Below are 15,820 nucleotides of genomic sequence, written 5' to 3'. Positions count from 1 at the left end.
GGAAGTTTGATGTATGTTATGGTATGTACTAGGCCAGATATTGCACATGCAGTGGGAGTTATTAGCAAGTATATGAGTCATCTAGGGCTTGAGCATTGGAATGCAATTAAATGAATTCTCTGATATTTGAAAGGAACATCCAATAAGTGTTTATTCTTTGGGGGCTTTACTACTGATTTGCAGGGCTATGTTGAGTCATATTTGGTAGGGGATATTGATACCATGTAGAGTACTACATGTTATGTTTACTATTGGTGGGGCAGCCATGAGTTGGGTTTCTAGGTTACAAAAGGTTAATGCTTAATCCACTACAAGGGTAGAGTATGTTACTGCTATAGAGACAACTAAGGAGATGATATGGCTTCAGTTCTTCTTGGAATAATTGGGACACCCTAAGAAGGATAATTATTTGTTTATAGATAGTCAAAGTGTCATTCATCTTGCAAAGAATTCAGTTTTGCATTCAAAGACAAAACACATACCATTGTGGTACCATTTCATTCAATCAGTTTTGGATGATGGACAATTAAAGCTAGAGAAGATACATAGAAGTGACAATCTAGTGGATATGTTTACAAAGGTAGGGACAAGGGAGAAGCTGAATTCCTCTTCAACTTTGGTTGGTCTTCTCGACTGAACAGAATAAAAGAACATCAAAGTCCAAGGTGGTTTGAGATATTCCAATGCGAGCTACAGGTTTAGTAGTGCTATGATCAATCTCCAAGTGGGAGGTTATTGTTGTGGATCTTGATTAGTCTCCTAGTGGGAGATTATTATGATGTGGAACTTAATTAGAGTTAGAGGTTTATTTGGTGCAATTTTTTTCCCATATTATTTCTATGAGGGTTTGGGGGTAGTGCCCCCAAGAAGGGGACAAAGGATATCACCCTTGTGGGTTTCTTGGGTAGCACCCCAGGTGCACTCCCTGTTGTAGTATAGGGTGGGGTTGAGGGGCAACTCCCCCACAGGGGTTCTTGAGGGTAGCACCCCCAAAGCCAAAAATACCCTTATATTATAAAAGGCATTGGCTACTATTTTTTCTATTATTCTGGCCCTAATTTTGTAAGTGACAAAAGCTTATATAAAAGGGCTTAGGGTTAGGGATTTCATAAGGTAATGGTGATATTGTAGCTTTTTGCAATGGTATTGAGCTATAAGGGATTACAAATTGTAATCAGGTTGTAATCACTGCAAATAATAATATTGCACTTATTGTTGGTGGGCATAGCCTAGGGATTGGATGAACCATGTTAAATCTTGTTGTCTTGTGTTCTCTTTTATGCAATCTACTATTTTCTAGTATTGGTTATTTTTACATTTAACTATTATTTCTATCTAAGGTTAATCCTAACACTTGTTGTTCTTTTTAGCCATGGCATGTCTCCAATATTCTTATATCAAAATAAGTTCTCAACTACATGGTGGTGCTCCCCTTTGGAACACCCCCATGCTCAAGATTCAATGGATTCCCTCATGTCTGCATTCCAACAAATCCACAACTATTTTTCCACATCCTATCCAAGCATCTAATAAAATCAATCCTACAATCATGATCTAGAAAATCCATCGATCCCAAAAGTATCCCTAGTTTCCCAACTTCTTTCCATCTCCCACATTGTTCCCCCCAAGTTCATTTTACAAAGCCAATCCCCCCCCCCCGCCCCATCTCCAACTTGAGTCCTTAACGCATGGTATTCTTGTATACATAGTTCTCTTTTGTCTCATTCTCCTATAGTGAGAGTCTAAGTCACTTTTGATCCTCTCTTAATCAATATGTGTCCTCCCTCTTGCCCCAAATTTTTGTACTTTTCAAGAAATTGTCAGGCCTCATCTTCTCTCCCCACTACCTTCTTGAGGGGGCATCACATAGTTCAGTCTCTATTCTTTGCATCTGAGACAAGGGAAACTTTATTTCTTTAAAAATCTTCTTTGAAATAGTATTGTTCCAACACTGCGTCAAAGATGGGCAAAATGTAGACACCTAAATCTGATTACATCACTCAAGTAATCATATTTATTCATCTCCTAAAGTATCATTGATTAAATATTAAATAATTAATTAGTTCAAAGTAATCCCATAGTTAATTAATTCAGTTAATCAACTATAGCCCAATTGATAAAATCAAATGACAAACCCAAAGTCTAATTGTCAATTAAATCCCTATTCTCCTATTAAATTAAATAAATACATAATATCTATTTAATTTAATCCTAAAATCCCCTTTGGTTTAATAAATCATTTCAAATCAAATCCGCAACCTCCAACTATCCCAAAATCCCTATCATTAGCTAAATCCAACTCATTCACCCATGCTAACCTTGCTTAGCCAACTAATTAACCCACCTCAAAAGTGCTAGCCCTCTTGCATCCCTCTAACATACCACTTGCATCCTAATCCCCTCCTAACCTAGCCTAATCCCTTCCCTAAAAATGTGCAAAACTTTAACTAGGGGTTAAGAAATCCTAAGCCAAAGAAAAGTCAAACTTATATCCCATCCCTCTTACATTCCTATCCAAAATACTTAAAGGCTCTTACATGACTTGAAGGCTCTTTAAGGCCTCTTACATCCCTCTTCCACACTCCTTCTCCCTCATAAATCCCTTTGACCCTCTACTTTGACCATCCCCTCACATCCAATCCCCTTAAGACATTTGTCACAAGGCTATGGATTTGAAGAAGGGCAATCCATGTTCTTCCCTTTACTTCTATCCTAGCCCTCCCTCATCCTTCCTCCATCCTTGTATCCTATTCCTCCATGCTTACATCCTTGGCATATAAATGAAACCCCTTTCCTCTCATAAATCATCCACCCTTGAAACTAAAGTCATAATGCCATTTTAGAGAACTAACTTTCATGCAAACTCATAATGCCCCTTTGGAGAACACATCACCCAACCATGCCCTTACCATGCAGGAATATACACTCACCCTATACACCATGCTTTACCCTTTTAAGGTTCTCATCCATTGAAGGCTTGAAGCATGTTTGAGAATACATCACCATCATTGGACACATCTACACAATCATGGATGCTTGTTGGGTGCTCTCCTTTTGGTTTGCATTCCATTTTACACCTTCTTTCATCTAATCTATGTGTGGGTTTAGTTTTTGGTTTGTGAATGTTATAACCTTTGTTTAATGTTCTTTGCATACTAACTTCCATAGCTCTACACTATTCATAATTATTTGATCTATTATAGTATCATGTATATTCTATGTGCCTATGGGAGATCTTGTGTCAACCCTTAAATACTCCACAATAGGACATGATGTGAGAATGTCTTTTAATCCTCTAATGACATATTCTCTCTCTTAAGAAATTTCACCCTTTCTATATAGTAAGTGGTTAATATTAGCTCCTCCTTAATTAAATATTATCATGGTATTACAATTTTCACCATTCGTAGTCATTCCTTTATAAATATGATAACCAATCATTTTAGAGATGACTAAATGTAGAGTAAGTTGGTTCTTGACATCTCTAACATGTCAACATATCTATTATCTAATTTGTAAGATTTAATTGATCATTATATTTATTAATTATATATTTATACATTTATTTTTTATTATTTTTTATTGAATTTTATTTTATTTTTATTATTAAACTCTATACTTTTGAATTTTACATTACTATTATAGCATAGACTGAAACCACCTTGTTAGTTTTGATTTTCTACTAATTTGTGAAAGCTAGTTCTAGTTAAATTCCAAATAATAGTCATTCCAGTTGAGTCTCCCATTGCCTCAAGTACTTTATCTCCCCATTATCCTTTTCTTTTCCTTAAACTTTTTTCATTGTTATGCCTATGAATTTGTCTCTTATAACAAGAAGATATATGCTCTAACTAAAAAATATGATATTGTATTATATATTTTTGGTTAGGATCACTCATGTCCCCAGTGTTCCATGATATGATCTTGATTTTCCCTTAGGAATGAACTTCCCCAAGTTCCTATATGTCAATACTCATTGGTTCTAGTCTGGTCAAAGACTTGTCCCTCCATTATTTTCCTAATGTCTAGAGAAGATTTTCTTCCTTTCTTTCTCATTGAATTCCCTAGCTTTAATTTTACTTTTATTGAATTTATCTAACATATATTTATTTTTTTGTTATGTTCTAATAGAAATCATTCTTCATTGATAGGGATACATTATCGATTTTCATTCTTAACTCAGTTTTCTTTGACAATTCTTTATAAGATATTAAATTCTATTTCCTCTTTCTTCCTAAACCTTCTTATATTGCTCATTTTAACCATGAAAGGCATAAGATACCTCTATATCCATTTGAATTTGTTTCCCCTTTTCTTCTAAGTGATCACATACTTTCTTCTTTACAAGAGATTCCTCTAGAATTTTATTCAAAGGGGAAACACCATTTGTATATCAATCTCTTATTTTGAATCCCCTTCCTTTGGCATATCATTTTCCTCCCTCCCCTACTCTTTCTCTCCTTTTGTAGTTATCCTAATCATTCCTTATAGTCTTTATTTCAAATTCGTGATATTAATTTTGTTCTTCTCATGATAATTTTTTTCTATTAGTTTCACATATTTTCTACCTCCTAAATTTGATTTTTTAGTTATCGAAGAATTAGAAATATCAAAATTTAATTATGCTCTCCTTAATTCCTTTCTAGAACTTTCCAAAGGTCTACTTTATTGGATTTGATATCTGTAGATTCTTTTGTTGGTAACTAATTTCCCCAATGGAGGGACATGTGCCAAAACATGATCTAAAATATCTACTAATAGACCTAACTCTATTTTCATAATACATTCTTTAACAAAATTGTCCATGTCCTGGGCAATCAGGTTTCCCTCTTGGTGTTAACTATATAATTCAAAAGATTATTTGATTTCCCTTGACATTTTGTTGAGGCAAGAGAGTTTTTTCAAAACTTTGAAAAGAAGTAGCCAATAATTCTATAATTTATAGGTTCTTCTAAGTCATCTTGATATTCATAATCATCTTTACAATACTAGGTTATGAGTTCTCTTTTTGACCATCTAAATTTGACATTTTTGGGTTGAAATCCCATTGTTGAATTTAATTATCATTCTTGTAGATCCTCCATTCCTTTTAAGATATATTTTCAGTTTTGTATTCTTCCATGAGGTAGTTTGTTCATTGGAAAAAGAGATTCAAGATGTATACATAATGATCCGTGAATTCCTCTTGACAAATCAACATCTTATGTATTATGAGAAAGAAAATAGAATTAATTTCTTTCTCTTCTTAATTTCCATATACAAATGGCCCCTTCTTTAAAAAAATTATTTTGTATGCTCCAAAATAGTATCCATAAAATAATAGAAGATCCACTTTATATATAAAAAAAAAAAATTTAAAATTTAGTGTTTTCATCACTTACTTCAATGTTTCATTCACTTTTCCTCAGACTTTTAAGCATAAATGTTTCATTCACATCTCATATTTGGATCTCTAGAAATGGGATTTATGGTAAATGTTTTGTGTTATTATTTCTTCTACTTCTAAAACCTAATTTAATTGTGTTGAGAAACTCTGACTATCGGAAGGTATCCTCTTGTAACATAGTGTTTTCTTCATGATTAAATTAAATATCTATCAAGTGATAATTACTTATGGATAACTCATCTTCCTCATTAAAAAAATATTCTTCTCCCATGTGCCAAATTTTGATAAGATTTTGATGGTATAAGAGAGAGTTTCACTTGTATGCAAGAAGATATAAATCAAGGGTGATAACTTGAGGTTCTCCGAAAGGAGTGGATTAGTTTTTTAAAAACTCCCAAATTGTTACATATGGACTCTAAAATTATTATTTTATGTATTGCATGAATAATTTCTTAAGTTGAATACAAAAGGAAATGAAATTTATATTTAAGTTCTCTAAGAGAAAAAATGGGTTCCCAATTTCACATATGAAATCTAGAGTTCTTGAAAAAAAAAAAAATATTATAATTTACATTATCTTTGCCTTCATTAGAATTGAAAATCACTAAGAAAATACCATTTTCTTTATCTAAAAAATTGAACCTTTCCACCTCCAGCCAATTAACTTCTATCCACTTTGATATCTCACCTAAATGAAAAGAGGTACTCTAAAATTTACATATTAAAGCTTTTTGGGATAAGTATTTGAACTGAAACTACAAAATCTCATATGAAAATGTAATTCCTAATTTAATTTGATCTATAATGTCTATTTTCTTCTAGGTTTGATATCAAACTTTGCTCCTAGTCTCTTCATTTTTCATTTGCATCCAATCCCACATTTTCTACCTCCCTTTCAAACTAATTTGAAGCTTTACCTTTATTCTTTTCTACCTCATTCCTCCCCACTCCTTTGTGAGAAAAATTGCTAACCCCCATCAAGGAATTTTTTTTCAGCTTGCTCACATTTTTTTCTTACCCATCTTTACAACCTAACAACTCTCACACTTTGAATCCTCCTTTTGTTTTTGAAATTCTATCCAATCAAACAATATTCATGTTAATTCCATCCAACCTTTATTTTAATAATCAATTCCTTCTTGCAAATATTTCCCAATAAGATGTTGACTATACTTTTGAAGCAAAGGGTTTAAAGAAGTCGCATGCTTAGAGGTAAAAGAAAATGGAATGTTGTTAGGAAGGAGATCGTTTGTGACCCCTATCTTTGATCCAACTTCTATCCTTGAGGTTTTCCTTTTAAATCACTTTCCTCACAATCCACCTATATTTTCTTTCTTTTTTATTATGTATTTATTTCATCTAGATATGAAATGAAACAAGAGTTGAGCAATTTTGAAAATTTTATGAATATCCTCCCCTTTTTTCTTGTCCACCTACCCTTGAGAAGTGAATATATAGCTGCAAGAAGAATATTTTATGTATTACATTTATAGAGTTGGTAGTTTATGTTTGAAAGTAACTATTTTCTACCATAATAATCATTTCTCTATAAAAGCATACTTTCTTTTGTTTGTAAATTTTTGTACTTCCTACTTCTTCCATTCTTTCCTTTGATTTGACCACTCAAAATTGTTCTTAGATTTTAGTGGATGTTTTCTACTAATTGTCACCAAGAGTCAACATTGATTTATTATATATTATACCTAAATAACATAAAAATATTAATAATTACTTTAAAGATCTTACATAAAATTATATCAAACAAAAATCTTGTTAATTAAATTAATTATTTGTCTCATATTGTTGTATGTAAGATATCTAAACTAATGATTAATAAATTTATAGTATTTAATTATAAGTATAAAAGATAATAAAATAAATAATTAATAATATGTACCAATATCCTATTATCTCTAAAAGAACATACACATCAAATCAAGTAGTAAAAGTTTGTTGCCCTCAATTTGTTTTATAGTTTATATTCTTCTTTGACTTGTTTTTCTCTCCAATTTCTTTTTCGTTTTAAATATAATAAAATAATTAATAAATAATATGTACCAATATCCTATTATCTCTAAAATAACATATACATCAAATCAAATAGCTATTGATCCTAAATGTTTGTTGCCCTCAATTTGTTTTATAGTTTGACTTGTTTTTCTTTCCAATTTCTCTCATTTAATCCCAGACTATAAATATATATAAAAGCAAGCAAGGTATCTGCCGTTACTAACATGGACAAACAAGGACGGAAGATTCTGTTAAAAGATGCCTTTGAGATATACACCAACCTCGGACAGAAATCTTACATTTACAACAGCCTTCTAAGATTTCGAAACCGAAATTTTGAAGCTCTGACAGGAAATTATTATCGGAATTTCCTCATTTTATGAATAATATAATACTTTGAAGAGTCTTTAATGGATACGTTTTGGAATATTCTTCTGTTTTCTCTGCAGGTTTTGGAGTTCTAAGTATATCTTTTCTAGGTATCCTCTACTTTGTTAAAGATTTGAGATTTAAGTTGTCTGTTTGTAGTTATCTTAGACATGTTTTTTTCAGTAAGGAACGATTCTTAATGTAATAGTGAAAGAATCCTCCATTAGAGAACTTTCACGATCTCTTATAAAGACAGTTTGTTTTATTGATGGACGGCAGCTTGCCATTAGCGCCAATCACTGGGGCCTGCTTTCAAATAAAATATAGCCTCCTCTGCTCTTTAAAGTGCTCAAATTACAGTTGAGAAATTGAACAGAATTGCCCAAAAGAGGCGAACTGCATCGACACTCATTCTGCAAACTTGATGGTAAAAGTTTGCAAATAGCTTTGTATTTTAAGATATCAAACGCTTTTGGAAAAGATTAGGCCAGATTTTTATCGTAACTGTTTTAATTACATTTCGTAATCTCTTTTACCTTTATTCATCCTAAATAATGGAATGCAATTTGAAAAGAGCTGAAGAAAGATATTCTCATAATTCGATCCACAAATATTCATGCTCAATTCATAGTTCAATTGAAAATATTTAGGATTTGTTTTTTATAATACTGTTAGAAGTGAGATTTTATACTGATAATATGCAGGGAGACTCCATGAAAGGCGAGAGCGATGAGGTGGAAAGATTTGTTGACTGGAAAGGAAGGCCTTTGCATAAGGTTCACAACAGTGGAAAAGCCGCGATCTTAGTTTATCGTACGTCTTCGATTTCGCTTTTTCTATACCGATCTTTAAAATTCGAGTTAGATTTCTCATTTTGTGACATGATTCTTAATTGATTTTGCATCTGGCTTTGCTTCTCTCAGTAACAGAGATTCTTGAGACCGTGGCTTTCTTTACTATGATTCTGAACCTTGTGACATATTTCAATGAAAATACGCCTTTTCTTTACAGATCTTTGAAATTCGAGATAGGATTTCTCATTTTTGACATGATTCTTAAATGATTTTCCATCTCTGCATTAACACAATTTTTTGAGAGCGTAGCTTTCTTTACTACGATTGTGAACCTTGTGACAAATCTCAATGAAATTTCGCCTTTTCTTTACAGATCTTTGAAATTCAAATTATGTTTTCGCATTTTGTGACATGATTCTTAAATGATTTTCCATTTGGCTTTGCTTGTTCGCAGTGACACAATTCTTTGATAGCGTGGCTTTCTTTACTGTAATTGTGAACCTTGTGACATATTTCAATGGGGTTATGCATATGGAAATCGCGAAAGCAGCCACAACGCTCACCAATTTCGTTGGCACTGCATTTCTCATGGCGCTGCTGGGAGGACTGATTTCTGATTCCTACATCGACAGATACAAGATGAGCTTTTCTTCTGTTTTTGTAGAACTAGTTGTAAGTTCTTTTAACTTCTCAAGTTCCTGTGTGCTTGAACTACCTTTTTTTCTGGCTTGGGTTAAACTGATTGTTTTATTAGCACCCTACAATTCTTTTGGGAAAAGTCTGTGCAGAACAATAAAAAAAATAGTCTTAATCAACAATTTTGAACTTTGCATAAACAAAACCCTATGCAAAACCCTTAAACGAATTTTGTATTATTTTTTATCATTAATTAATCAATAATTATGGTCAATGGTGCATCTTGGCTCTTTTAGATGTTGTAATCCTTTTCAATGAATATGGGACTTAATTGTTTAAAAATCTATAGTCAACGTAACACTTTCAATAGATTGTTCAAAATAGTTATATTATTTTCTATAAGTTTTTGAAATTAAAAACCAACAAAAAATGGGAGCTGACCCATAAAACAAAATGTTGTAGAATGACTATAAGTCAAATATAACACATACTACACTACCTCCCTTCTTAATTTCAAAAGCCCCCATGTTAGAGTGTCCCAAAATCTAATCATCGCTAAGAAAATACAAGCAGTCATAAACATAATATACACATAGCCAGTATTAATAGAGTCCCTAAAAGCACCATGAACAAAGCCCAAAAGGGTCAAGTGCCAAATTAGGAAACATAATGATACTAAAACTAAAATGAGGAGAGTTAACTCTCCTTGTTCTTCTCCTTCCCCTCCAATTTGTCCAACAACAGTTGTAGCCAATCATCAACAAGGAACCTATAAAGAGAGCATGTGGTATCTACCCCCACCAAAGCAATAAGGCCTTCTTTTTTAGGTATGCAAGAGATGAAGCATCGATGTCATAGAGTGCATGACCTTGACAGCAAACTTGGCCACATCATCGAATCTTTGTTCAACAATATATTGCCTCTCCTCCTGTTTCTTGAAACTCTTCCCAATGGTCACCAACTCTTTACCATGTTTCTAATTTGCACCTTCAGGAGTCCCTTGGGGGTGCTTATCCTGGATCTTTCCTTTTTCATGTTGATGAGGAGGCGAGGTGAGAGTCTCACCCTTATCACTAACATGTTTAGAGTTGTCAATAGTACCATTCTTGATAGTATCTGGAACATGGGATGGAATAGGGCTTAACTGGCTATCGGTAGGGATACTTTCTCCCCCTTTCCCTTCACTAGTCATCTCCTCTTCTTCATCCTCAATTTATTTCTTCCTGGAAGCACTATTTTTTTGCCTTTTCTGCGAGGGCTTTCTTTTTCCACTACCAGTGGAATTTGAACTAGCAAGGTGCTCGTGTTTACCCTTAGGATCCATTTTTACATTTGTTTTCTTATTCCTTAGGGACCTCCATCATCCCCCTTTGTCATGTCCCCTTTTCAAATATTTAAAAATAATAATCTTTGCTAACGCAGGCAGGCAGGCCCAAAAAAAGTGAAGTTTTGGCAAAGGGGGCTAATCTTTGGAAACCAATGGACTAATAAGTAAAAATTATTATTAAAATATATTTTATTAACCCCTCTTGGACGTGAGTTAGGGTTATGCCCTCTTTTAAGAGATTTGGAGGCATTTTGGGCTCATTCCAGAACTTGATTTTCGCTTATTGCTTTGTTGTTCTTCAGAGGCTTCCAAACGTGTGGAGGAGACCCAAGGACGGGAGTTTGTAGGTTTTCAGGAAGGCTAAGGACAGAAGTTTGAAGCCATTCCATGTGCAAGCTCATGCAGAGTTTTCCTTTGTGCTGAACAATGCAAATTTGTGGGTTTTCGGGTGTGTTTTTTGTAAGAGTTTGGTGTTTTCGGTTGGGTATTTCATATCAGTTTGAGTTGCTGTTGTAATTCAAAATTTAAGATGTTAAAATAGAGCTGAATATATGTATTGGGACGTGGTTAAACTTCTAAGATATTTTATTAGTGTTTTTGTGGTTTTTTCAGGCATTTTTGTGTTATTTCGGGAGCCCGATGAGCATAGTTTTTGTCCTGCGTTTGTGAGTTGTTGTGTAGATGCTATACAAATCTGGAAATGTCATTTTGTAAGCTGTTATTCTGCTGAAATTTTTTTAAAAATGTTCATTTTCATATTTATTAATAATATGTGAAGTTGTGAAGTTTTTGGCACTATTTTGGACATACCCGATTTGGGGTTTATTGAGAAATTGGTGGATCTTTGTAATATTGGTTGTTTGATTTTGAAAATCTGATTAGAGGTTTGAAATATCATAGGAAATCAGAAAAAGAGACATTTCAGTGGCATCAGAGCTATGATCTTGCCAACCTGAGGGTTTGTAGAAGTTTGCATGCAACCAAGTGAAAGAGAAAAGAGATATTTGCAGCGAGAAAAGAATAAAGAAATTTTGATCAAATCTTCAGTTGAAAGTAAAAGTACAAAATCCAAGGAAGGAAAAAGTATGGTTGATCCAGATGAGATAGTAGATAGTTTGGCAGAAACTAGAGAGGCTTTGTGAATATTGACAGAAAAACTGCAAGGAGTTGCATCTATTAATGAGAAAGGGAGCACTTCAGAGGAGCCAAGAAATCTAAAATCCACACCATCTAAATCAACCAAAACTATTTTCTTGCCTGCAGATGAGCCACCAGTACCGAATCTAGCCCTTAATCTCGTGGAAGATGTTACAGGTAACTTGATTGCATTAAGAGCTACTTACAATGGCTTAGATGATGACTTTTCTAGTTCGGTTCCTTTTAGAGAATATGTGGATATGATGAACACTTTGATGCCCAAGAAAGAGAACAGGAGGGAGCATGACATAAGTGGAAGAGAGCTCAAAAATAAAATAAGCAAGTTTACAGCACCTACTTTTGATGGAACAAATAAAATTTCAGCTAGAGCATGGCTACAAAAATTACAGACTTTCTTCACACTTAACCCCATGAAGGAGAGTGATTCTATTCAATTTGCAAGTCTACACTTGGAAGATGCAGCCTATGATTGGTGGTATCATGGAATGACTACTCAAGGTCATGATCAGGTAACTACATTTGATGATTTCAGTCAAAGAGTGATAGATAGATTTGACCTCAAGGATGATGAAGAGTACTTTAAAGAATTGTCAAAGTTGAAGCAAACCAAATCAGTTAATGAGTATATAGAAGAGTTTCAAAAAGTGGCTGTTATGGTACCTGATATGAGTGAAAAGAGGATTGTTTATCTTTTTCTTGATGGTTTAGAAGATTCTGTTAAGGGTTTGGTTAAGGCTTTCTCACCCTCAACCTTATAGGAAGCTATCAAAAGAAGCTTGCAACTTGAAACTTGCGTGCCTATGAAACTAGTCACTAATCAAAAACCCCCAAATCTTTGGCAACATAAGGGAAATTTTCAAAAAAAGATTTTCCCAACACTACCACCAAAAGATGTGATAAATGTGGTAAAAAAGAAGGTAGATGAAGAGATTAGGAGTGAATTACGAAGGAAAAAGCTTTGTTTTACTTGTAGAGAACCATGGGTTCCAGGACACAGATGTTTGGAAAAAGATCAAGTGCACTATATTGAAGTTGCTTTAGAATCTGATTCAAATGAGCATGAGGAATTTCATGACACTAAGGAGGAGGTAGAAGAAGAGAAAGAAAAAGAAATCAGAAAGGATGGCACTTTAGCAACATTATCAAGAGTCCCAAGATACCATCCCTTTCGAATTCGAGGGGTACTAGCAGGGCAAAGGTTGACAGTTCTTCTTGATAGTGGGGCAACTCACAATTTTATTGATGAGGGATTTGCCATGAAAAGAGGGCTTAAAGTAGAAGATTTTGAAGTCCATTCAATGTTACTGTAGCTGATGGATTCACTATGCCTTGCACACGGGTGGTGAAACAACTCAAGATGACCATAGGAGATTATGAGTTATGTGATGACTTCTATGTTGTTGGCATTAGGGAGACAAATCTTGTATTGGGTGTTCAATGGTTGCACTCTATTGGAGGCTATTACATGAACCATCAAACTATGGAGTTTAAATTTCATTCCAATGGGAAAGAAGTCTTATTGAGAGGCTTATCAAATGGAGCACCTAAGGCGGTCTCTGCAACGAGGATGGAGAGGACTTTTTGAAGAGGACAAGTAACATGGGCAGCAGGAGTCATAATCCATCCAACAAGCTCTCCAAAGAATCAAGGTAATTTCCATTTTGAAATTCAAAATATTCTTGATAAGCATAGTATAGTTTTCAATGACTTGCCTCCAAGATTACCACCAGATAGAGGTTTTGAGCATGTTATAGAGTTAGAACAAGGTGCCAAACCAGTTATAACAACCCCATACCGCCATCCAAGAGATTATAAGGAAGAAATTGAAAAAGCTATTAAGGAACTCCTAGACATGGGATTCATAAGGCCTAGCCCCAGTCCATTTGCATCATCTGTGGTACTTGTCAAGAAAAAGGATGGTACAATGAGAATGTGTATAGACTACAAGGCTCTAAACAAGAAGACCATAAAAAATAGGTATCCCATACCACGCATAGATGAACTCATTGATGAGTTACATGGTGTTGTATACTTCTCAAAAATTGACTTAAGATCAGGGTACCATCAAATCTGAATGAGGGGTGACGATGTGGAAAAGACTGCTTTCAGATGTCACTATGGGCACTTCGAATTTCTTGTTATGCCATTTCGCCTTACTAATGCACCTGCAACATTCCAATCTTGTATGAATAAAGTATTCAACCAGCATCTTCGAAAATTTGTTTTGGTATTTTTTGATGATATCTTGATTTACAGTAAAACATGGGAAGAGCATCTAAAGCACATAGACACTATTTTGGGAATCTTAGAGCAGCAATCTTTCTATGCTAAGCTATCTAAATGTGAGTTTGGTTTGACAGAGATCCTATATTTGGGACATATTATAAGTTCTAAAGGAGTACAAGTTGATCAACAAAAAATCCAAGCAATTTTGGATTGGCCTCCACCCACTAATCTTACATAGTTGAGAGGTTTCTTTGGGTTGTGTAGCTACTATAGGAGATTTTCCAAGGGATTTTCTCAGCTTGCTGCCCCCTTGACTGATTAGACAAAGAAAGGAGCTTTTTTTTGGACAAAAGAGACACAAAAAATATTTGATAAGCTTAAGAAGGTAATGAGTTCATGCCCTGTGCTTGCAATTCCAGATTTCTCTTTACCTTTTGTTGTTGAATGTGATGCTTCTGGAGAAGGTAGAGGGGCTATCCTAACTCAAAGGGGATATTCAATAGCATATGAAAGTAGAAAACTAAATCAATCAAAGAAAGATTACTCCATCTATGATAAGGAAATGTTAGCAATCATGCATGCACTTCATAAGTTTAGACAATATTTGGCATGTGGGAGATTCATTGTAAAGACAGACCATAATAGCCTCAGGTTCTTCTTGAACCAAAGGGATTTGAATGATCATCGACAAAAATGGGTAAGCAAATTACAAGATTATGATTTTGATATTGAATACATGAAAGGAAAGAATAATGTGGTTGTTGATGCTCTCTTAAGAAAGCCCACTCTGTGTTCCTTAACATCTATCTCTGCTGATTGGAAAGTCTCCATAATTTTAGAGTATGCTAAAGATTCCTTTGCCACCAAGATTTTGGATAGGTTAGTGGATGATAATAGGTACAAGGTTGTTGATGAATTGATTTATTACAAGAACATGATCTTCTTAGTGCCAGGATCAAAAACTAAGGAGAGGATATTGAGGGCCTTTCATGACACACCTTTGGCTGGTCACCAGGGATACTTCAAGATATATAGGAAAATTCGAGAGCGGTTTTCATGGAAGGGTATGAAGGTGGATTTTCTTAAACACATTAAGGAATGTATGGTATGCCAACAAAGCAAGAGTGAGCAAAATTTTCCTACAGGATTGTTGCAGCCACTTCCTATTCTTGAACAAAAATGGGAAAGTATTTGCATGGACTTCATCACCGGGTTGCCCAAGGTTCAAGGTAAGGATTGCATATATGTGGTGGTAGATAGACTAACTAAGTATGCACATTTCTTTCCCATCACATTTAATTTCAAGGCATCACAAGTGCCTGAATTGTTCTTCAAGGAGATTTTTAGATTACATGGCTTGCCTAGAAACATTGTCAGTGATCGGGACAGTAGATTCCTCAGCTCTTTTTGGAAGGAGCTCTTTCATTTGGTAGGAGCTGAACTCACTCCCAGTACTAGCTATCACCCTCAAACAGATGGACAAACAGAGATAGTTAATAAATGGATAGAGAGATATTTGAGGAACTATGTTTCAAATCAACAACATGGTTGGGTGAAATGGTTACACCTAGGGGAGTATTGTTATAATACATCTCATCACATGTCTATTGGTATGCCTCCTTTTCATGCTCTTTATGGTTATGATGCCCTTTCCTTTGTTGATTTAGTACTTTCAGATAGCAAAGTACCTACAGTAAGTGATTTCATCAAGCAAAGTCAAGACATAATAAGGTCCCTCAAGGATAATCTACAACATGCACAGAACCAACAAAAGTTGTATGCTGATAAGAAAAAGAAAAGAAAGATCTTTTGAGGTGGGAGATTTGGTATTTTTCAGGTTGCAGCCATATAAGCAAAGCACCTTGAAGAGGAGTGGGGTAGAGAAACTCAAGCCAAGGTTCTATGGGCCTTATA

The 15,820-nt window shown here is 34.4% G+C and overlaps 1 protein-coding gene across 1 annotated transcript in view; it reads left to right on the top strand.

Annotated features, from left to right (window-relative positions):
• The first annotated feature begins 7,695 nt into the window (after positions 1 to 7,695).
• LOC149541931 (protein NRT1/ PTR FAMILY 4.5-like) overlaps positions 7,696 to 15,820 on the top strand; it is a 28,719-nt gene continuing 20,594 nt past the window's right edge. Inside the window, exons 1-4 of the mRNA XM_089796136.1 lie at positions 7,696 to 7,875; positions 8,045 to 8,192; positions 8,470 to 8,578; positions 9,014 to 9,231. Coding sequence (XP_089652262.1) covers positions 8,190 to 8,192; positions 8,470 to 8,578; positions 9,014 to 9,231 — 330 coding nt within the window. The 5' untranslated portion in view covers positions 7,696 to 7,875; positions 8,045 to 8,189. The remainder of the gene's footprint in view (positions 7,876 to 8,044; positions 8,193 to 8,469; positions 8,579 to 9,013; positions 9,232 to 15,820) is intronic.

This window comes from Cupressus sempervirens, chromosome 8 (genome assembly GCF_028749045.1).
Source record: "Cupressus sempervirens isolate cs-2001-9-10 chromosome 8, ASM2874904v1, whole genome shotgun sequence".
NCBI lineage: Eukaryota > Viridiplantae > Streptophyta > Pinopsida > Cupressales > Cupressaceae > Cupressus > Cupressus sempervirens.
Note: the sequence above shows the minus strand (reverse complement) of the source record. Positions and strands in the feature narration are given on the sequence as shown.